The sequence below is a fragment of the Blennius ocellaris genome (assembly GCF_963422515.1).
Source record: "Blennius ocellaris genome assembly, chromosome: 17".
In the NCBI taxonomy this organism is placed as follows: Eukaryota; Metazoa; Chordata; class Actinopteri; order Blenniiformes; family Blenniidae; genus Blennius; species Blennius ocellaris.
The window spans coordinates 16,189,110-16,211,212 of record NC_137666.1 but is presented as its reverse complement, the minus strand read 5'-3'; the positions used below and the strand labels follow the sequence as shown (position 1 = coordinate 16,211,212).

General features: G+C 43.4%; 1 protein-coding gene across 3 annotated transcripts in view; it reads left to right on the top strand.

Moving 5' to 3' along the window:
• akt1 (v-akt murine thymoma viral oncogene homolog 1) overlaps positions 1–19,849 on the top strand; it is a 36,972-nt gene extending 17,123 nt beyond the window's left edge. For all 3 annotated transcript variants that reach the window (XM_080513192.1, XM_080513193.1, XM_080513194.1), the window contains 12 exons: positions 3,278–3,406; positions 7,683–7,794; positions 8,077–8,203; positions 9,163–9,294; positions 9,449–9,514; positions 10,031–10,099; positions 10,330–10,455; positions 11,612–11,740; positions 15,718–15,932; positions 17,802–17,889; positions 18,127–18,229; positions 19,642–19,849. In XM_080513192.1, coding sequence (XP_080369318.1) covers positions 3,278–3,406; positions 7,683–7,794; positions 8,077–8,203; positions 9,163–9,294; positions 9,449–9,514; positions 10,031–10,099; positions 10,330–10,455; positions 11,612–11,740; positions 15,718–15,932; positions 17,802–17,889; positions 18,127–18,229; positions 19,642–19,721 — 1,376 coding nt within the window. In that variant the 3' untranslated portion in view covers positions 19,722–19,849. The remainder of the gene's footprint in view (positions 1–3,277; positions 3,407–7,682; positions 7,795–8,076; positions 8,204–9,162; positions 9,295–9,448; positions 9,515–10,030; positions 10,100–10,329; positions 10,456–11,611; positions 11,741–15,717; positions 15,933–17,801; positions 17,890–18,126; positions 18,230–19,641) is intronic.
• The last annotated feature ends 2,254 nt before the right edge of the window (positions 19,850–22,103 follow it).

The following is a 22,103-nucleotide window of genomic DNA, read 5'->3' as shown; positions in this document are numbered from 1 at the left end:
TACTGTCCTCCGTGCTGGCTAGTAGACTATTGCTGGGGGGGGGGGGGGGGATATGGGTCAGCCAAAACCTGACCACAGAGCGGGGGGCACCAGATGGGGGCCCGGCTGAGGAAAACAAGGTTGGGTGCTCAGGAGACCTGCTGGCTGCTGTTTTTATGCAACTTTTTTTGTAGTTGGAACAGGGTCTTGATGAAAACTCCCCAGCTGATGTCTCAGTCGCTGCACTTCCTCTGCGCTTCTACTATTTAGATTTTATGCAAACACCGGCGTGCTGAAAGTCCAGGGTTGCGGTCGCCTTGACGGCTCATGATAAACAACCGTACGCGTGTGCGTTCCTCTGGGGACCAGCGTGCACAGTCGGGTGACTGATGTGCAAGTTGATTGGTGAGCGTTTCCAGGTTGGAGACAGACAAACGACTCATCACGGTAATTGGGTTTCATTCAAACAGTCGAGAGGGAAATCCACCAAACAGGATCTGCCTGTATGTGCCTCAATTAGGACAGCACTGTGATCAGCTTTGTTCAGAAACGGCGAGAGTGGCAACGTGACAGCTCGCAAAGTCAAACTAATTTCTAAATGTGCTATATTTGGTGGGAAAATGCTTACTCTGCAGAAAGTGAGATGAAACCCCCCCCCCCCCCTGCCCTGCCATGATGAAAAATGTAATAACATATTGGACATCTGCTGTGGATTGAAGACTTAAGTACATTGTGCTCTGGAGCAAATCTTTTCTCTAGTGTGGTGATTGGTGACACCACCTACATGGTTACTGTAAATCAGGTGTTTGTTTGCTTTTGGTTTCATGGCTTGAAGCGTTTCTGCAGAATGATGTACACACCAGAGGTGCCCAGGAGTTCAGAGGGTTTTGTCTAACTCTTGTGAGACTGCCGGAATTGTATTCGATTACAATTAAAACTACAAAGGACGGCGCTACAAAAACCACTTAAAGTGCTTTGCCAATAGCAGGAAATCAACCCATTTAAATAAAAGATCCATGGTGAAAAACACAGTTCTCAGACAAACAATGAAGGGTATGAAAATTCAACTTTAGTAGGAGAAATACATTTTCTTTGTTCAAAGAATTAACCTGAAATTGTGTACATACTCTGTTTTGACTTAGATTAAATGGTCTAAATAGTAGATAGGAAAAAAATACCATAGATTTTCACTTAATTACAGTAACGTGTTTGTTTTTAACGAATTACTCCCACCCGAACATGCTAAGCTAATCTCCTTATACACATTATACATGACCTCTGGAATAAAGCCACTTTTTATGTTAAGTGCACTTCAATATAGTCATTTACTTTATATTACTTTCAAACTCTTTGACATATACAACAACAGTTTTATGAATCTTGTATTTGCTAAAAAAAAATTCTCATTTTGAAGACCAATATACAATTTGGGGAAAACAAATACAAGTTCTACTCAAAATGACAACAACAAAAAAACTATTTTGTTGTAAATCAGAAATATGTTTGACTGAAACTGGTCATACTCTATAGCACCCTATAAAAACAATGGAGTTGATTTCACAGTGTGAATTTCACTTGCATATCTGTAGAAATACATTTTAAAAAAAAGTTAGAAAAGTTCACAAAATTGTACTGAAATTCAGTAATTGGAGTATTTCTTAACGCCAGCCATGGTGTGAACAGTCTGTTTCATATTCCTCTGATCTGGTCATCGTTTATGAAAATGACATTGCTTCTCTAATGTTTCCTTCCCTCATATTGTCAAAGCCATATGGTGGATTTCCTATCAAAATTAGCCATTTGTGTCATTGGTTTATTACAAGAAAATGTAGAAATGACAAGTTTTGTCATTTCAGGATGTCAAAAAATGTGACAAATCTTGAGAAGTGACTTTCAGCCCGTGTTATTAATCCATGCAGTTCTTTAGATATTTTATTAGACGCGCACTGAACGGAGGAAGCGCCGATGTTTGCTCCGTCTGATCTGTTCACAATTTCACCAGTCAGACGTGTGTGTTTGAAGGAGTGTAGCAGAAGCTTTTATTGACAGATCTTCCACTTTTCCCCATTCTCACACACACACACACACACACACACACACACACACACACACACACACACACACACACACGCACACGTGCATACACACACACACACGCACGCACTTCTGTATCAGAGGAAATGGGGCAATTAAGGACAGCTTGGCGCAGCTCTGCATGGGGTTAATATGTGGCTCCGTAATTAAAAATAAATTACAGTTTTCCTGTATAAATATTCAAGTTCCACTCCGCTGTGTGCCACTGCCTTGTTATGGTATGTAAGCTATTTTTCCCCCCAGTCTGCACAACATCTGGCCCAACGTTTCCTGAAGCGTCACCGGAATAGATTGAGTTTAGTCTGCCTAAGAGAGATTCATTTGTGTGACGCTCGCGTGTCTGAGCGAATGGACACGCATGGCTTAAAGTGCTGACAGTTGTCGGGAAAATGGGAATTGTGGAGAGTTTATATTTGAAGATCAAATTGAAATCGAGGCTTCAGCCAACATGATTTTGGAGTTAAGAGAGGGCCGATGGGAACTTTTTAATTGGAAAGCCATTGATTTCAAACATCTGAGTCTTTCTGCACTTGTTCTGCATATATGAAAACTTTCTAGAAGTGATTCTCGTCGCTCCTGAAATGACTGGAAATGAAGTTGAGAAACACTTAAGTGCTTTGAATTTGCGTAGAAGGAGCCGAAAATGAATCCGAGAGTGTGAATACATTATATTTTAAATGCGCAAAGTTTCAATTAAGATTTTTTTTTCCTCAACCAGACAAAGCTTTTTTTGAACTTGAAAGGCAAAATCTCGAGTTGCTTTTCTCAAGGCGATGTGGTTTAAATTTCAGTATTCAGTCATTATCTGCAGTGCAAATTGACGGCTAAACAGCAGACAAGGTGGAGGAAAGATCCCCTGACTTTTACTAAAACCCGCATTTGTCCTGCAGTTGACCTACACTAAAAGAGAGACGGTGACAAGATGGTCATTTTCGGGAACACCGGCGAACAGCATAGTAATTAGAAACGAACAGCACTGCTGGGAGTTAAAGCAAAAAAGAAAGAGGACGAAAAAAAGAGGACGTTTAGTCATTAATCATGAAACCACGTTGTAAACACAGCAGTCGCGCACTGGTCAGCAATCTGAGAATGTACAAGCACGTACACATTCTCAATGAAGGCTCGCTTGATGGAGGATTTTCTGTGCACGGTTTGATATAAATTGTTAATTCTGTCCACTTTGTCAATGTCTTTCTCACATCAGGAGAATACATCAAGACCTGGAGGCCGAGGTACTTTCTCCTCAAGAGTGATGGTACATTCATTGGCTACAAAGAGCGACCACAAGATGTTGACCAGCTGGAAACCCCCTTAAATAACTTCTCTGTAGCACGTGAGTATCTGCTTCAGAGAAAACCACCATGTTTTTTTTTTCCCCCCTTTTTTTGTGACTTGGCAGCCTTATTTTTTATGCTGCTTTTCTTGTATTGTTTTGTTTCCCTTGCGTTGTTGGATCAAAAAAAAAAAAAAGAAACGAATCAGTCAAAAAGTATCTTAATGATTTTATTTACATCACTTTACCTTGTGAGGGAATGACTTCAGCACGTAGAAGACAATGCAGTGACAAAACACTGTCAAAGCTTAAAAAGACGCACAGCTCTGCGTGAGAATTGTTTTGAAACGACAACAAAAAACAACTGTTGCGATTGCCCACTTTTCGTTCTGGGTTTTCTTTCGACTCGCGTTTTCATCGTGCAATCTGTACAAAGCAAACTTCATGTCGTGCCAAATTTATTAGATTCATGTCTTACAGTATCTCTTGCTGTGAACTTGTCAGATTGCTAAAATCAAATGGTTTGTAGCGGGCATTAGACGTCACAAGTTTTGTTCCTGATGCCCCTTTCGAGGGCCGTTGGATTCGAACCTTGACCTTCCCGTTACAGGTTGTTCTTTTTATTTCCAAATAGGACAAAAGAGGGTGTTGAATATATAAAATATAAGAACTCGTGCTGCACGCGTGGGTGTTTAATGCACCTGTAGCCAATAGAAACGCATAAACAGCCTGACTTGTGTCTCCTCTGCACCGACAGCAGTGCTGAATTTAGATAATGGCTTCAATAAGGAGGACTGTGTCAGCTCTCAGCAAGGAGGGAAGCCATCAACTGTCCTGAAATACGACCTCAAATATTTCTCCAGTTGAATGTTTCAATGTAATTATAATGCACACTGAGGGAGGTTTAGAAGAAGGTAAAAAAAAATGCATAAACATGATTAGATATAGGATTAAAATATTCTTCTGTTGAGTTTTACCATTGATAAAGGACATTCCTTTCAAAATGTCTGTGACTTTTATGCTTTGTCTTGGAATGATTTGCTATGGAAACCCCCTGACGTGCTCACTGGACACACTTTACATAAGTCAATTTGTGTCCTGTATTGTAAATAGTACAATATCATATTGAATATTGAATGCAGGGATTTAATTTAAAAGCCAGGGTGGGATCCGAGGCAGTTCATCTGCAGTGTGGACATGGACTCTCTGCTCTGACGACTGTCTGGAACAAGAAGAGGCTCGCGGCATCACGGTCGTTGTGAAACGAGTGACATCAAGGTCTCACTCAAAATCTCCAAAACACCATAAAAAAAGTTGCTCCATTTGTCGTTTCTGTCATCAAAACAGTTGCTGACAGATTTGGAAACTCGCCAAGTTTAGCGAAGAAGTTGCCACGAGGGCAAATCCAGTGATTGGCAACTGACAATATCGATCAAATCTGGGTTGTTGTTTTTTTTTCTCAGAGACACAGCGTCGTCAGCATGCGGCAAGAAATTCACCACTGACAATGCAATAATGTTTTTATAATTGCATTAAATGTGAATTTTTATCACTTAACACACATTTCCATATAGTTAAAACAGAAATATATAATATCAACACACTCAATATACATATTGCAAGACATGGAATGAACTGGATTGAATTATGTTTAAATTCCCTGAACATGTGCACTCTGCAAATTCAGGCATATTTTTAAATATGAAAGAAAAGTGCAAATAATTACCCGTGTTTGTTATTGACTATTTAAAAGGATTTTTATAAATACAGTCTTAATATTTGCATACCTAATTTCTACGGGGCGAAAGCCAGACACACAAAAATAGAGGAAAATTGTCAAAAGAAAGGAAAAAAAATGCAACTGCAATAAACAAGACAAAACATTTAATGTTTGCATTTATTGCAAATCACATCAATCTTGCAATACTTGACAACATTATCGCTTATTGCGTGTTCGTCTAAACGTCTGGCAGCCGTAAATGGTTATTCATTTATCAGTCTATTTCTTTTTATAGCACTTTTCATGCAGATTGGAACAATTTAAGGACAAAAGAAGAAAGTATAAGGCAAATAGTTAAACTAAAGACTGATTCTCAAAATGAGAGAAAGTTTAAACTGACAAAAATTGAGGTAAGAACTAGATTTTTAAAAAAAAGCTCAACTAATTTAAAAGTCATTCCTAATAAACATTATATGGTTGGGTTTGTCTTCCTGCTGGTATTACATGGTGGATAAGTAGCATTATATCACTCCTACATAAACTTTAGCACAGCACCACTGTGGGTAATTATACAGAATTGCACCTAGCTCTCAAACATTGTTTCGCAGCGCTTTTACATGTATTTAAACCTCAGCCCTTCCTGAATAGTAATCATTTAAACAATGTAGGCCAGTGTACAAATCATGTGCAAAATACTTGTGAAAAGAAAGTTTGCATAGACGGCGTCTTTTGCCACATCGTGGCCACGTCACCGCCCCGTTCATAATCATCGAGTGTGTCATGCAATCGCTATGAATGGAAGCACTCACACTTTGCCTCCACTATTATGTTAAAAGGGGTTGTTGGTTTTTTTGTGTGTGTGTTTTTTTTTCATGTTAATTTTAAAAGGAGCAAACAAAGAAAGGATCTGCCACTGGCCCCCGGTTTTCCCAAACGCTCATCATCCCTCGTCTCTGCATGTGTCTTCTTCATAGTGTGGCAGAAAATAACAACAACAAAGAATGCCCAGAGCAGCCCGGCTCGCTCACTCGCTCGCTCCTCTCATCAGGAAAGGAAAAAAAAAAAGTTGCTGCGATAAGCTGCGCAGATGACTGAACACAGCAATTAGACAGCATACTGTTTGTTTAACAAAAATGTTTCCTCTCCAACACTCTTGAGTTATCGTGGCCATTAGCCGCCTGATTTCAAGTATTTATCTGGGCTCTGCTCTGGGGCGCCGTCTCCATCAGCGGCGTGCTTTGGTTGCTGTCGCCGCTGCGACCCCGCCGCAGAGGACACATGGTGCGTCGCCGCTGACGGGGCCGCTGCAGCTGGATTACACACTCGCCCTGATGGAGCCATGTTGGATCTCAGTGGTGGTCCACTGCGAGTCCTCCATCTATCAGGCAGAGGCCATTTTGTGTCACATCGTGACATATTTGCTGACATGTTTCATTTGGGAACAGATGTTAATGTGACGGAGGTGCAGATGGAAATCTCTGCTTTGTAAATTCAGTTATTAGACTGTTGTGAGTAATTGTTTTGCAAAGTGCTTACAAGACAATTGTTTGCTTGAAAAGTAGGAAACTGAAGGGGGAAAAAAAGGAATAAAAATGAAAATGTACAGATTTGTGGGATAATATAAAATTAAAGATGTTGTACATTTCCTCTTCTTCTTATTCATTGGTGTGCTCCGGAGCCTGGAGCTAATCCCAACACATTTAAAGTGGCAGTTATAAAATAAACAATTGATTGGCTGATTCAATTTATTTTATTGTTTCATTTCCACTTTATTCAACTTCAAGGCAGTCAAGGCAAGAGTACAAACTGGAAAGGTCACCAGTCCATTAGAGACACTCACATTCTCCCCTACCAGCTATAAGAGTCACTAATTTATCTAATAATATGTCTTTAGAGTGTGGATCTTAACCACTAAAGCAGGGGTGTCAAACACGAGGCTCCAAACCACCAACTAAATAGTGTTTAAAAAAAAAAAAAACGGTTTCTAAAAACATGTGTAGGAAAGGTTTTACAATGGACTTTACAATGTATTTTACTCCAGAAAGTATCATTAAAATTGGCTTTATGTTGAGATTGCAGTCATTTTCAGAAGGTCCCGCCCACTCAGGGCGTGTTTAACACCCTGCACTGAATGACTGTATGTCCCTCTTGCTCTTTTTTTTGTTTGTTTTTTACTGTTTCTGCGTCTAGAATGTCGTCTGTGAAGCAATGAGATCTCACTATAGTTTCATCAAATTATCATTTTCTAGTCATAATATTTGAAATATAAAGGTTCTAATATGATTGGAAAGTTCAGTCACAACGTTAACCTTGGAGAGCACTGGTATCCTATTGCGGAATTTCTCGTAATGTATTTATTCAATTTCAAGGGATTTTGCTTTGATAACACCTTAAATCATTTATTAGTCCATTGAATGTTTTGAAAGAGCTGACAAGTAAAGGATCACAGTTGTTTTCTTCCACCAAAGTGCACCTGTTCTTTTCCAAATTGGCCGACAGTGTCTGTTAGGGTGGCGATAAAGATAAATGGCTATAACTGTGGGTCTGTCTCTCCCCTCTCTGCTCACACTGGCCCTTCTCTTCATCTCCCTCCCCTCTCTCCCTGGCTGTGGTCAGAGTGCCAGCTGATGAAGACGGAACGGCCTAAGCCCAACACATTTATCATCCGCTGCCTGCAGTGGACCACTGTCATCGAGCGCACCTTCCACGTGGAGACCCCCGAGGAGAGGCAAGCGAGAAGCGCACACCCCTCACACGGCCGGAAAACACAAAGAAGCTGCACGTGTTTAGAAAGAAAGGAAAAAAAAAAAAGCCGCTGTTGCATTTGATGAGCTGTTTAGTTGCACGCAGTCATTCTTATGTGTATACACAGTCTACGGGCCATCGGGAGAACTCGCACTTGAAATTGTCTTCCTGTTGATAAGAAGACAATTACATGATTGGGGCTGCCGGAGCTTGCATGAGGGTATAAATGAGGTGATGTAATCTGTGCTGCTTGTGTGTCTCTCAGGGAAGAATGGACCAAAGCCATCCAGGCAGTGGCTGAAGGCCTACAAAAGCAGGAGGAGGAGATGATGGACTCCTCTCCGGACCCCATGGACATGGAGGTCTACCTGACCAAACCAAGACTCAAAGTGGTACTGACCGAGACGACGACCTTTTCTTTCCATTATCATTCCCTGACATTTATCCATGCCGGTGTGAATTGTCATAATTGGGGGGAAAAACTCTTGCTTCCTCGAGCGAGACCAGGGGTGTTTAATATAAGGGCCGTGGGCCAAAAGTGGCCCACCAGAGGCTTCAATCTGGCCAAACCAAGAAGCGCATTGTAAACATTTTTAAAGAAAATATAGATTTTTTTTTTCAAAAATACATTTCTTTAAAGTAGAGGACACTGAGACCTGAGCCGAGACAACACTATGCACTGCTATGAAAGCGAGCTACTGAGTTGCTATCAAAAGAAGAGAAGTTTTGCCTTTTTTTGACATTTCACTGTGTTTTTCTTCGGAAGTTTCCATTAAAAATGGCTTTCATGTTGAGATTGTAGTCAATTTCAAAAGTAATTGATTCTTGTGAAAATGTAGACATTTTCATCACGAATACCAACAAAGAAAAATGTTAAAATGTAAAGATGATTATAAGATGAACTAACGTGTGTCTGACACCCCCCGATTTCTCGGTAAACCTCTGCTTCCCGTCTCCACCCGGATGTATTTGGACTTCGACTTTCTTTTCCGCCATCTTCTCCGGCTTTAACATCAGCCGTGGGTGGCTTAGCACCAGATAGCATGTCCACTGGATTTCACAACCCCCCCCTCATGCGTCATGACATAAAGGTCCAAGGCCACTGGATTATATGTCCCCCACACAACCATTTTCAACATTCTCCTCAGTGAGGAGGTCAGAGGTTAACTGAGACACAACCACATATAGGCTAAACCATTAGGGGAGTGGAAATTGCTCCACGGGTGAAACGGTGCCTTAAATGCCTCAGTGTTGTTGCCAGTGGGATTGTGTGTCCCGGCTAGTTAGAGCTCGAGTTTGTTAATGCTCCCGTTTGTAACCGGATGCCACTTTCTTTCCTCTTGCCTTCCAGACTATGCACGACTTTGAATACCTCAAACTCCTGGGAAAAGGCACTTTTGGCAAAGTTATTTTGGTAAAAGAGAAGGCCACAGGACGCTACTATGCCATGAAGATCCTGAAGAAGGAGGTTATAGTAGCAAAAGTGAGTGGTTGCTAATCGGCGAGTAAAGGGGTGAAAACACATGGGGAGTGGGGCACTGGAGCAATGACTGATACCTCAATAGTTGGCTGTCGTCAGAGTTGCACAAACACTCTTTGTGCCTTTTTTTTTTTTTCTCCCCCCCCCCCCTTTCCAGGATGAAGTGGCGCACACACTCACAGAAAACAGAGTCCTCCAGAATTCAAAGCATCCGTTCTTGACAGTAAGGAGCCTTTCCATATACCTAAACCAAACCTTATTTTTATCTCGCAGGCATCCTCAGGAGCCTCTTCAGTCTAATATAGCGGCATCTATTCAGAAAACGGAGGCCGTCTTACCAGGAATGTTCGAAGTACTTTTGCTTACAAAGGCTGCAGCTGAGTGGAGGGCTTTTATAGTAACACTGGGTATTGTTTGTTTTATTTTAAAGCCTTTTTTCTATACGTCTGAGGTGGGTTTTAGTGTAACGTCCTTCAGAAGTAGTACGTGTGAGTGGAAGGTGGAGCGAACACATAATGTGATGTGACCAAAGCTAACTGGTGCCATAGATTTGTCACACAATGGATACTCTGTGCTGCAGACTTCTTGAACATTTCTCTGAAAATGTAGCTAAAGGGGTGAAGCTGCAACGCGTGTTGCAACATTTCATGTCACTATAATCTTTTTTTAAATACCAGCTTCCTCTTGACTTCGCTGCAATTGTGAAGTTCTGCATTGAGCTTTTATATCTCGTCTGCAGGGACTGAAATACTCCTTCCAGACACATGACCGCCTGTGCTTTGTCATGGAGTATGCAAACGGTGGCGAGGTAAGCCATTTTAACCATCAGTAAACCTGCACCCGTCGGGCTTTAGGGAATAACTTAGTGTTCTTGTGAACTCTGCGATTTGATTGTTGGGTTTCTCTCCATTAAAAGCACCTCGAAATGACTGCGCTGTATTTGGTGCTATATGAATAAAGTTGAATTGAATTGTTGAATTCTCCAGCTCTCTTCATTTGTCCCCTCGTTTCCCCTCATTTCCTTGTTTTTCCTCGCAGCTTTTCTTCCACCTTTCACGAGATCGGGTGTTCTCGGAGGAGCGGGCACGTTTCTATGGAGCCGAGATCGTGTCGGCGCTGGATTACCTGCACGCCGAGAGAAATGTGGTTTATCGAGATCTTAAGGTAGGTGGAGAAGCCCGTCGTCGCTTTCTCCCATCTTCGCAGTCAGACGCTGCTCCCCCTCCCTCCCCTGGCGGGATATAAATAGGGTTTGCCTCTGTAGTGGCGGTGGCCAGGGGCTTATTGATCTGCCTCCCCCTGATCAGTCTTCAGACCTCACTGCAGCTGGACGGAAGCTCGCGCTGTACGTTTATGCAGCTCAACTGACAAAAAAAAATGGAAGAAGAAGAAGAAAAATAGCAGGGCTCTTTGAAATGTGCTTCCTATTTTAGCACGCCGCAGATTCTCACCGGCAGATATTTGTGCACTTTGTGCACTTATGTGCCATCGTTTTCTTTATGTCGGCTGCTAATCCCCTTTCACTCCGAGGAGGAGAAAATTCGTCTGCATTTCACAGTGAATAACTTTCAAGGTTTTCTCCGCTCGCTTTTGTACACTGGTCGTAGTCAACCTGCGAGTGTGAGTCAGTATTTACAGCTGGCTGCTGAGGTAGGTGGTGCAGATAGCATGGGCTTGTTTGGATATCGAAGGGCTTTGAGGGCTGTTATCAGTGTTGCAGTGGGCATCTGTAGCCAGACTCCTTCCAGCTGATGAAACCATACCAGCCAGGTCAGCACGCCACAGCACTCCCCTCCTCCCGTCTCTCCCTCCACCCCCTCCCTTCCCTCCCTTGGGTTTATGAGGCAGGCTCCCAGCCTGCTAGGGTTCTCCTGAAAATGCCAGGGTAGCAGGATTGGAGGATGTGCTGACTCTGGCCGGGCGCTGCTGGCCACGTGTGAGCTACAGCTGCCAGGTGACTTTAACTGAGTGAGAGAAAGAGACAGCGGAGGGTGGGGGGGGTGGGGGAGGACATGCTGATATTAAAAGGCCATGAAACCACAAGTCATGACATTGCACAATGCACTTCCTTTAGGCCTTGGGGGGCTATTTCACTATACGTGTCCTCTCCAAATACATTCAGGTTCACATGTACATGGTTCTGAACTGAAGATATACCCTGGACTAAGACAGTTTCTTTATGTTTGCTTTTTTTTTTTTTTCCCCCACATCCAGCTAACTATATATACGTATAGAAATAAAATGTACATAGCTGTAACTCACTCCAAGGATACGGTCTTGTGTCTTTTCATAATGATGCTTATTCCTTTTGTCTTCTCAGCTGGAAAACCTCATGCTGGACAAAGACGGACACATAAAGATCACAGATTTTGGCCTGTGCAAGGAGGGGATCAAAGATGGCGCCACCATGAAGACTTTCTGTGGGACGCCGGAGTACCTTGCACCGGAGGTAAACACAAGCAGTGACTCGCTCCGCCTGAAATACTGACTCCAGTGCTTCTGAAACCCCCACCGATTCTCCGGTGCTCTGTTCAGATCAATGACGCATCACGATTTCCACTTGATTGTACTTGAGAGGCGTCAAACATGACCTGCGAGTTAAAACCAAGGCAGCGAGGGGGTTTAAAGCCGCACAACTTTCAAAGAGTGCATTCTGCAGAGAAGACATTAAAGCTGTAACTCGGAATAGTGGAACAGTGAATCAGTTAGTCTGCAGTACCATATCTTTTGAGTTCCCATGAGACTTTTGTCAGGTTGTTTTTTTTCTTTGGTAAGTAATTGCTAAGTGCTCCAGCCTCGTTGTGCTATTCAATCTGACAAGTTTCTTGTTAGACCGAGGGCAGACTAGACGCCAGATGGATTTACGAGATGAATAGGCCGAGGCTTGCTTTTTAGCTTCCTGACATCAATAGCCACAGACATGAATGGAATGACGTCAGGGCTGGTGTTTGTTTTTTGTTTTTTTTTAAAGCTTTGAATGAATGAGAACATACTGCATTTGTTACCATATATTTTCATTAAAATTACAGTTTGTAATTCATTAACTGGAAGACTAAAGAGCATTAACATCAAAACTGTACTATGAGGGTGAGTTCATACTTTATCCACAGAAACAGAGTGAGAACTTATGGTTTAAGGGTTCTTACACAAGTTATTTATTATGATTCACCTGGTGTTTACTGGTGGTGGAGGTCACAATGTACCATGCACAGTCAAATCTGCCATTTGCTAGTTGAGCACTGGGGACCGTAAACTCCATATGATATGATTCAGTAAATGATTAATTACTTTTTATAAGCATCAAACTACTGAGAGAACAATCTGGACACATTACTGAATTATTCAAGATTTTATTTTATTGCACTGATATTCGTTTTTAATAGCAATGCACTTTGATCATCTGGAGCTGTGGTTTTACTTGCTGGTATTCATTAAAATAAGCAAAATCAAACGGACTATTTCCATCGAAATGAATGGGAAAAATGTTGTGAACCCAATAAAGAATGCCGTTCCTCCACACGTGACATCTGTCGATCCCGGACAAAAATGCAGCCCGTGGATCTGTTGTCGGACGTCAGGGGATGAGAAGCATTTGGAGGAAGAAAGGGCAGCTGTCCCAAAATGCCTTTCTAATCTCCAGCTGAAGTTGAGTTAATAAGTGAGCCGTGTGCCGAGGGCAGGGCAGCCTGCTCTCATATTTGCTGTGTGAGGAGGGGTGTGGCGACTCCCTATTGCGTGCAGGTATGACAGTGTTGGAGTGGGCTGTGTTACCCGATATTTCATTGTGTGTGCGTGTGTGTGTGTGTTTCGTGCGAGTGCATGGGTGTTCTGCGTTATCCCCGTGCCTGTTGTCGTAAAAAATGTTTTCCCGGAGAAGGGTGTCCATGTTGACACAGTTGTTGTTTCGTTGTTTTTAGCCTCCATTTGGAATTTTCTACTTGGGGGGGGGGGGGGGGGTGGAGGAGGAGGAGTAATTGGCTGGCAGCACCTCAGGAAACGTGAGCTTCCGCCCCTGGAGGAAAGAAAAAAAAAAACCCCACATTGGCTACAGCTGTTGTGTGGCACCCGGGGAGCTGAGCCTCCCACTGCTGCCTGGGATGCCTCACCTGACCAAGGCAGACCTGGGGTGGGGGGGGCGGTGTGAGCACGCGATCCCACACTGCCCCGCCGAACACATACCTGTGCTTTTAATCAGTCGGGACTAAACTCCCTCTAATCAGCAATGGTCCATGAAGGACAGATGTGAGGCCAAATCAGGTCTACTTCGGCACCTACACAAAAATGATGTTGGGAGAAAAACCATCCCTCCACCTGTCCTTCCCGAGCTCTTCTGGGCTCACGTTGCTCCTTCCGCAGAGCAGCACAGCCCGTGACAGCTCCAACCTCGGCATCGGAGCACAGGGAGACATCAGGGGGCATTGCCATGGCAACGGGGGTCGCTGGCGAGAGTCTCTCTGGAGTGCGAGCCAGGCAGTGTTACAGGTTGTTCTGCAGTAAACAATGACCTTGTTGTGTGTGCTGCACAGGAATGCTGTAACGTCTGGGAATATTCCACCCAGAGCAGGGGGGGAGAAGAGAGGCAGCGTTAGAACAGAGAGCCAATCTATAAATGCCTTACCAGTTTGTCTCTGGAGTAAAGAGCAGGACAAATTCACTTAGTCACTTTTATTAAGTAGTTACAAGTAGAAAACCATCATTGGCTTGGGGAATTGGCTTTTAAGGGAACATCAACACTGAGAAACTCTTGCGGCTTTAATCTGGCGGGTGACACCGATCTGGATTCACGGGCTTGAAAGATTAATGGCTGTCACTGCAGAACTTTGTGAGCAGGAAAAAGTGCAGTCTACAGAGCAAAGCACCAGCAGCAAGTGTGTGTGTGTGTGCGTGTGCGCCTTTTATCGTCTCCTCCCTTTCTCCTCCCCTATCCCTGCTCCTTTGGGGCAGTGTAACAGTATTAGTTCGGGGCTGGGGCCCAGGCAGGCAAACAGTCCTGGTTACGTATATGAGGGATGAGCTTGGCTCCTGCGCTCCTGGCAGCTTCACAGCTGTGGCGCTCTTCTACATATATGGGGCAGCTGCGGGCCCAGCTGTCGCACGGTGTGAATCACACGACAGCAGCGCTGGAAATAGAGACGGCCCAGTAATCCTAGCCCCACACCGGCTTCACGTTACCCCCCCCCCCCCCTGCCCTCCCAGTCCTCCTCCCCGGTGCTCACCACTCACCGCAGCGCCAGGCTGAGTGCCCACAGACACACGCAGGCTGCGTACGCATGCACACGCACGCACATGCACACACACACACACACACACACACAGTGGTTTTGTTCCTTTTACGGACACATCCATCCCCCCCTTCCCTTTCGGCCAGTGCTCTTGTTGTGTCAATATCTAATTCTATTAATCTGCCCTCATCTTTTTATCTAAGTTTCTATTCCGAGGTCTGAATTAGCCAGGATCACGCCGCTGAAGGTTTCACGGAACAGACTGTTCTCCTTGTCTTGATTTCACCTTCAACATCCGCCTGGCGAGGTAGAATCCAGTACATGTCCCCGGAGACCTTGGAACAGCTCCGCTCAGCAGCACATTAGTCATGCAACAGGTTGCGCTGTTCACGAAGCACAACACTGCAGGAGTTTGTCTCATTAAGAACTGTCAAGAAAAGTCACCGTATGGAAAGAATCGGATTCAATATTTTCGCCTTTTTCTGTGATTCTGTTTTGGTTTGTGTTGATGGTTCGTAGGAGACTGCTCTTGTTTGTTGCCACATATTTGCTTATTTAGGCGACCCACACCTTTGCTGCTTGTTGATCTGTGTGTGTGCGTGCGTGCGTGCGTGCGTGTGTGTGTGTGTGTGTGTGTGTGTGTGTGTGTGTGTGTGTGTGTGTGTGTGTGTGTGTGTGTGTGTGTGTGTGTGTGTGTGTGTGTGTGTGTGTGTGTGTGTGTGTGTGTGTGTGTGTGTGTGTGTGTGTGTGTGTGTGTGTGTGCGGAAGGCCCTGTGGTGATTAAATATGCAGGGCTCCAGAGGAAACTCTATCCTTGCTCCTAATGTGAGATGTGAGTCAGTGCTGGCTGGGGCTGCCTCAAAATCCCAGACCAGGGGGTATAGCAGGTGATTTTTTTTGAGGGGTCGGGGTGCTTGGGACACACACACACACACACACACATACACACACAACCCAGTTGCTTTCGGGTTTGTATGTTCAGTTTACAGAGCTGCTGTCGTCACCAAGCTTTGATATCCAAACACAGCCTTCTTGGTTGAACCAAAATCTGGATCCAAAGGGAGCAGCTATTTTTTTTTTTTTTTTTTTTTTGAAAGTTCTGTATGTCAGCGAATTTGAGATTCAAGAAGATGAGAGTAGACACACACAAGAGCATCTCAACAACTGCACTAAAAGCATTCGCCCTCTCTTATTTGTTCCCAAGGTGCTAGAAGACAATGACTACGGCCGAGCCGTGGACTGGTGGGGCCTCGGCGTGGTGATGTACGAAATGATGTGCGGCAGGCTGCCGTTCTACAACCAGGACCACGAGAAGCTGTTTGAGCTCATCCTCATGGAAGATATCCGCTTCCCTCGAACGCTCGGCCCCGAGGCGCGCTCGCTGCTCTCTGGTCTGCTGAAGAAAGACCCCATGCAAAGGTGAGAACCTCAACCAGAGCACGGCGACGGATCCAAAACGCAATGACCAAAAGATGCTTGCTGTCATTTTAGCTCATATATTCAGCCGTCAGTACAGACTTTGTATGAACTCAACACATCGTACAGCACAAGAGTATGATCAGGAGCAGACCATGTACAACAATATCAGAGAAATACCTTTAAGTGCTGATGCTGACGAGGATTACTTTTGCAGTAGACGAGGTTTATATATAATACACTCTGACAAACAGAACTAGAACATTTCTGATGAAATTCTTTGTGTGCCCGCCGCTCGCTACTGACTCGTATCGTACTGCACAAATGTAAGATTTGATGATGATGGACTAGGGATGGCAAATTGTGTCCAGTTACATACTGGTTAAAAAAAAAAAGACTCAAAACTCACACAAAAAGTGACATGAAATACATACAGTCAACATAATGCACACGATGCAGAGATAGAGACAGGAATAAACAAGGTTGTACGACATGGAGGAGACCTGCACAAAAACACACCTGGAAACACATTCAAATACAATAAGTAGGCTATTTCAATGGAAAATCCATGACCAGATTCTTTAAAACAACAAAAGATTTTAACTGAAATGTTCTTTAAAGTTTCCCCGTGTCAGAACTTTGAAGAACTGTATCACATGCTGCCAACCATGTGTGTAAATTAAAGGAAGTTAAAAGTCTGGATGGAAGCAGTAAAAACGAACTCGTCACATCTTTTGATTCCACCAAACATTTCGGTGAGGCTAAACGCTGACGGACACTTGGAGATTGTACACATTTTCACAACCTCAGAGCAGACAGGTCCTGAGGCCCCAGCTGTGATCTCTGAATTTGAGCAATACCTGCCGGCTTCGCTGGGGCAGATAAGAAATGCCTCATAAATATTTCACTTCCTGCAACATTAGATCGCGCTGTGTTTGTAATGAATGGTTAGAACCAGTTGCTTTTACATATCAAATAGCTAATTGCTTTGGTCAGTTTCAGAACAAAATTAGCTTTTGATGTTATTGAACGTCTCTGGGAGACGAGCCCACACCCTTCGTTAAACAGATCGTGTTGTTTTACCCCCCATAGTGGAGCAGCCGGTGCCAAGAGGTTGTTCTACTCGTCCTGAATCACAGGATTAAAAAAAACAAACAAACATCCAATGTCTTTTCTTTTTTTACTGTTATTAGTTTAACAGAGTGACGATTGACCCTTCTATTGAATGAATACATTTCGTAGAGGCTTCTTGTGCCTCTATTAATGCTGTAAAGATTTGTTTATTTCCTTCTAGTATCCCAGACACTCGTACCTCATGCCTTCTCTTGAAGTTATCCTCATACCGCCTTTACATCGATCAGCCATAACAGAATGATCGCTGAGAGGGGAAACCAATCACTCTGATAATGGTGGCGCCTGTTACTGAGAGGATATACGGTATTCTGCAGCAAGTGAATGAGAGAAGCTGTCGAATGAAATGTCATTGTATTTTTATATATTGGCATTAAAGCGTCTTACTCTTTTGCCACCAGAGTTGCTTTGTTAGAAGCACAAAACATTTGGGAAGAAACAAGGTAAACGAGTCATATGATGCTCAATGATGCTTCCATGATGGACCCGCATTACATCTGCTGCTTAGATCTTGATGAAAGACGCCTCGGCACGCCTTCAGGTCCAGCGGAGTCCATACTGGTTGTTTTTTGTGACCGACATTAGTCAGATGGTAGAAATGTTTTGGCCGATATGAGATGTATGTACAATTGTTATGGTGTTTCACAGCTGTTGCATGCAAATAAAGAAATAGTTTGGAATCACAAGTCATGATGAAATCTAAGAAACTGAGGGAACAATCTGGTGTCCGTGTGTCTGCAGGTTAGGCGGCGGGCCTGACGACGCCAAGGAAATCATGCAGCACAAGTTCTTTGCTGGAATCGAATGGCAAGACGTTTATGAGAAGAAGGTGGGTTTCTAAAACTGTTCCACTCTTTGTTCCCCGTCGTTCTCGCTTCGTGATCGCCGCGACCTTAAAGGCACCGATCCCAGATAGCCGTCGTTCCCTTCGGGGATCGATGAAGCTTCATGACTCGAAGCGCCTTCCGCCAGCGTTCGAGATTGTCATCAGAGCGCTCGGCTGCTGCCAGACGGAGTGACGGCTCCGATGTCCTGACATGTTTGTGTCTCCTCTCCTCACCAACAGCTGGTCCCGCCGTTTAAGCCCCAAGTCACCTCCGAGACTGACACGAGATATTTCGACGAGGAGTTCACGGCACAGACCATCACGATCACGCCGCCTGGACAAGGTAGCGTCGGATGTACAGACGCGACTGCGACTTCGCAGGGAACTTGTCATTGCACAACTGTCTTAATACCCTCAGGCTGTCCGCCGTTGTTCTCGCTGCTCTGGAGGCATTTCTCTCAATCTCCAGCGAGATGGCAGTACAAAGTAACTTTACTCAAGAGAACAGCTGGTCTTAATCACAGCAACAACAAAAAAAAAAGAATAATCAACCAAGTTCCCAGTTCAGGCTTTATGAAAAGGATTTAAAATTCCTAAAATGATTCCGTTGCAGTTGTTTCATTTCAAACACGAGCCACGCGCCATTACAGAAGTTCTACAAGGTGGTGCTATACAATCATAAAGGTCACGTTAACTACCAGTGTGTGTGCTCTGGGAGGCTCATATATGTTAAAAAAGAAAGTTGGTTGCTCCCTTAAGGGCAGCCTGCCCTCTCCTGGAGAACGAGTGACGGTAAAAGGAAAAAAAAAAAAAAGTCTGGCTGCGACTGCACATATGACAGTATGACGGTATACATGGACAAAAATCACATTAAAGTAAAGTTTTGATAAACGTTTTTTTTTTACTTTATCACGTGTGACATTGAGAAAAGGGAAGTTTTATTATTCAGTCAATAAAAATATATAAATAATTGATTTAAATTGAGAAATACAGTGTTGTTAGATTTATTTAAATGACTCAATGATGCATAAAATGCAGTTTTTACTTGCATGGCAAAATTACGAACATTTAATTGGCAACTTCCAGACGAGTTGTATTTGGTAGGTGTTAAAAGTGGCTCGCTTGGTCGTAAACGTTGCATAGTCCTGGTCTAAGAGTTATGATGAATAGAAGTAGGCATGCAACGGTTACTACTGCAAGGATACATATTTTATGAACAATATTCACCCAAAGGTAAAACAATTGAGTCGAAGATTATTTAAGACGGGGATGTTAAACACGTCCAATGAATTCTGGGTATACGTGATGAAAATGTCTGTTTTTACGAAACCAAAAAAGTACTACTGGAAAAGACTATAATTTTAACATAAAGCCAATTCTAATGAAACATTCTGGTACAAAATACAGTGAAATCTCCCAAAACAACAGTTCCATTATGGATGTTTTCCTCACTGATATCTCAGCTCAGGCCTCAGTGTTGTGTTTTGTCTAAAACTCGTCAATGCCTGATTGGAGCCTCTTCCAGGCCTGTTTTGGTCCACGGGTCTTATATTTGACACCCCTGAGTTCATACGGGACCAAAATGCTGCCTGACGACACAAAATCCGTTGGGTTTCTCTCTTTTCTCTGTTAAAAGCACCTAGAAATGACTTGTGTTGTATTTGGTGCCATATAAATAAAGTTGAATTGAATGTTGCCACGATATCCTGCAATCGTCTTCTCTGAAACGCGACTTGTTTCTGTTTGCATCTCCAGATGACAGTATGGAGTCCTTTGACAGCGAGCGGAGGCCTCACTTCCCGCAGTTCTCCTACTCCGCCAGCGGGACGGCCTGATCCACTCTCAAACATTCCTCCGGTCCCGCCCGTCTCCCCTCACCCCACCCGACTGCACTCTCAGAAGACCGGGGGGGGCCGCGGCCCCCGTCCTCCCGGCATTGTCTGCAGATGTCGCTGCTGCTGCTGCTGGATGCAACAGTTGCTTATCTGCACGTTGTCCCCTTCTCTTCTTTTTTTCGTTTCCCCTCCGCAAGGAAGGAGGAAACACAAAACAAAGATGGCCGTGGTTGTTTCTGTGTGGCCTTAGGAGAGCGACCACGGAGGTGACACTACCCGGCATTTCCTGGTCCTTATGCGGTATACTGTGCAGGCATCCAATACGCCATAACGAATGAGGAAATGTAGTCATGGATGCGCAGAATAATTAGGCCATTTGCTATGAATCTGTTAATCATGAGAGCGGTCGTTTATTACATACACAAAAAAAACAACAAGAAACATTTCAACTAGAGAGTAGGCATGCTGAGGACCAAAAACACCATGTGAGCAGAGAGTGTGTTGTATGAGTGGGTGATAAATCAGTTTGTTCCCCCCCCCCCCCCCCCCCCCCGAGTCCATTCAGACATTTTTTGGCGCTATAAGTGAATGTATCCTATCCAATAAAAATCAATCTTCCTGCATACGTACGTGTTGTAACGCATGGCTGATTCTTCTGGACGCCAGGATGGGAAACTGGCGCCGGTCAGCCTCCTGTGTCGTCACGCCGCACCACGATGGGTCTGAGAAGTCATTTGTGCAATACAGTGTCATGTGAGGAACAGCAGACGTGCATCGACCACATCCTGATTAATCATAGCGGCCCGGCCTGCGGCGAAGTCGTCTTGTAGCCGTTTTGCCCCACAGTCATTGTTGAGACCCGGCGGTTTTCCTGTCGGGGAGAATCAACAGCTTCTCCCTTAAAAGTGCGTGCTTCTAGTTCCTGATGCCTTTTTTTTCTTATCTGGATGCTGTGCTGCGGACTCCTCCTGGTTTCTTCTTCTTCTTCTTCTGATCGGGGTCACTCGCAGCGGCCCTGCAGAGGTTTTCCTCTGCCCCCCCCCCCTCTGTGTACAGTACACAATTGGGTGTTTTTCCACCCAGTGCATTTACTGCAGCCTCAATGAGGTCACTTTAACAAGATATGCTTCTTTAGGAACACTTTGCAAACAAACTGGGCTTCAAGGGGGAAATGCACAGAGTCATCTTAGATTTTTCTTTTTGTTTTTTTTGTTTTTTTGCTACTTTAGAGGATTGGTGTCCATTCACGAGCTTCTGAGTTATTTATGAGACCAGCATCAATGAGAATGAGTTTTACTGTGCCAATGATATGCACTTTGCTGCCCCAAAATGATTGTATTTGGATTTGTACTTTATGGTTGGTAAAGACTAAATTACTTTAATTTTCTAATATAAATTCAGATGTTGTGGATACAAAATAAAGATTTGTTTGTTTGAATGATTTCTTCCCTTCTAAAGACAGCTGAGAAGAAGTTCTTGGTGAGTTAACGTGTGCTTAAGGGTTTCCAAAAGCACTTCAGACTTTAAAGTGAGATGATCTTTTTGTTTCTTCTTTTCAACAAAACAAAAAACAAAAAAAAATGCATCATATGTTATTGAATGTAATGTTTTTTTTTAATGGAGTTGTTTCTCTTCAATCGTTTGCAAACCTTTGTTCAGTGTTTGAAATCTGTTTGTTATTTCTTCCTATGCACACTCACCCTTCGCTGTCACATTCTGAAAATAATAGGGAAATTCCTTTTATACTTATTTTTTATTTCGACCTTTATTTTGTACCTGCCTTTCCCGTATTCCCGAGACTGAGGACACCAGCTTTAGTAAACAAATAATATAAACTTTGTACACTGTTTTTACGTGTTCCTTTCAAATTGATGAAATAAAAGGTCTTAACAAGAGGTGCGGCAGTTTGTCGTTTCTCGCCGGCAATTCAACGACAAGCAGATTAAAATGGTATTCGGTCAAAAGAAACAACAATATATAAACACACATATTTGCTGATAGAATGTGCGGAAGTTGAGAGGCTAGAGGTGATTAAATTAGTGACAGGCATAATTTAGTGTTCAAAATGACATACAATATTAAAAAATATAAATATATGGACAAATTGTTCTTTGTTCCCTGTAACAAACAGGTCAATCATGGCTTTTTCTCTGACAGATTGCAGCTATCAGTGAGAATAACCAACAAGCACAGCTTGGGGTTTAAGATTATTTAGAATTAGACGATTCGAGGCAGAAAGACTCACATGACCAAACAATTACTTCAGAAAATCTCATTATAAAGCCAATTTTAACAAAACGTTCTGGTAAAACACAGTGAAATGTCCAAAAAACTTCTATAGCTGTTGCGTTATGCATGTTTTTACAAAATCACCATGCATGA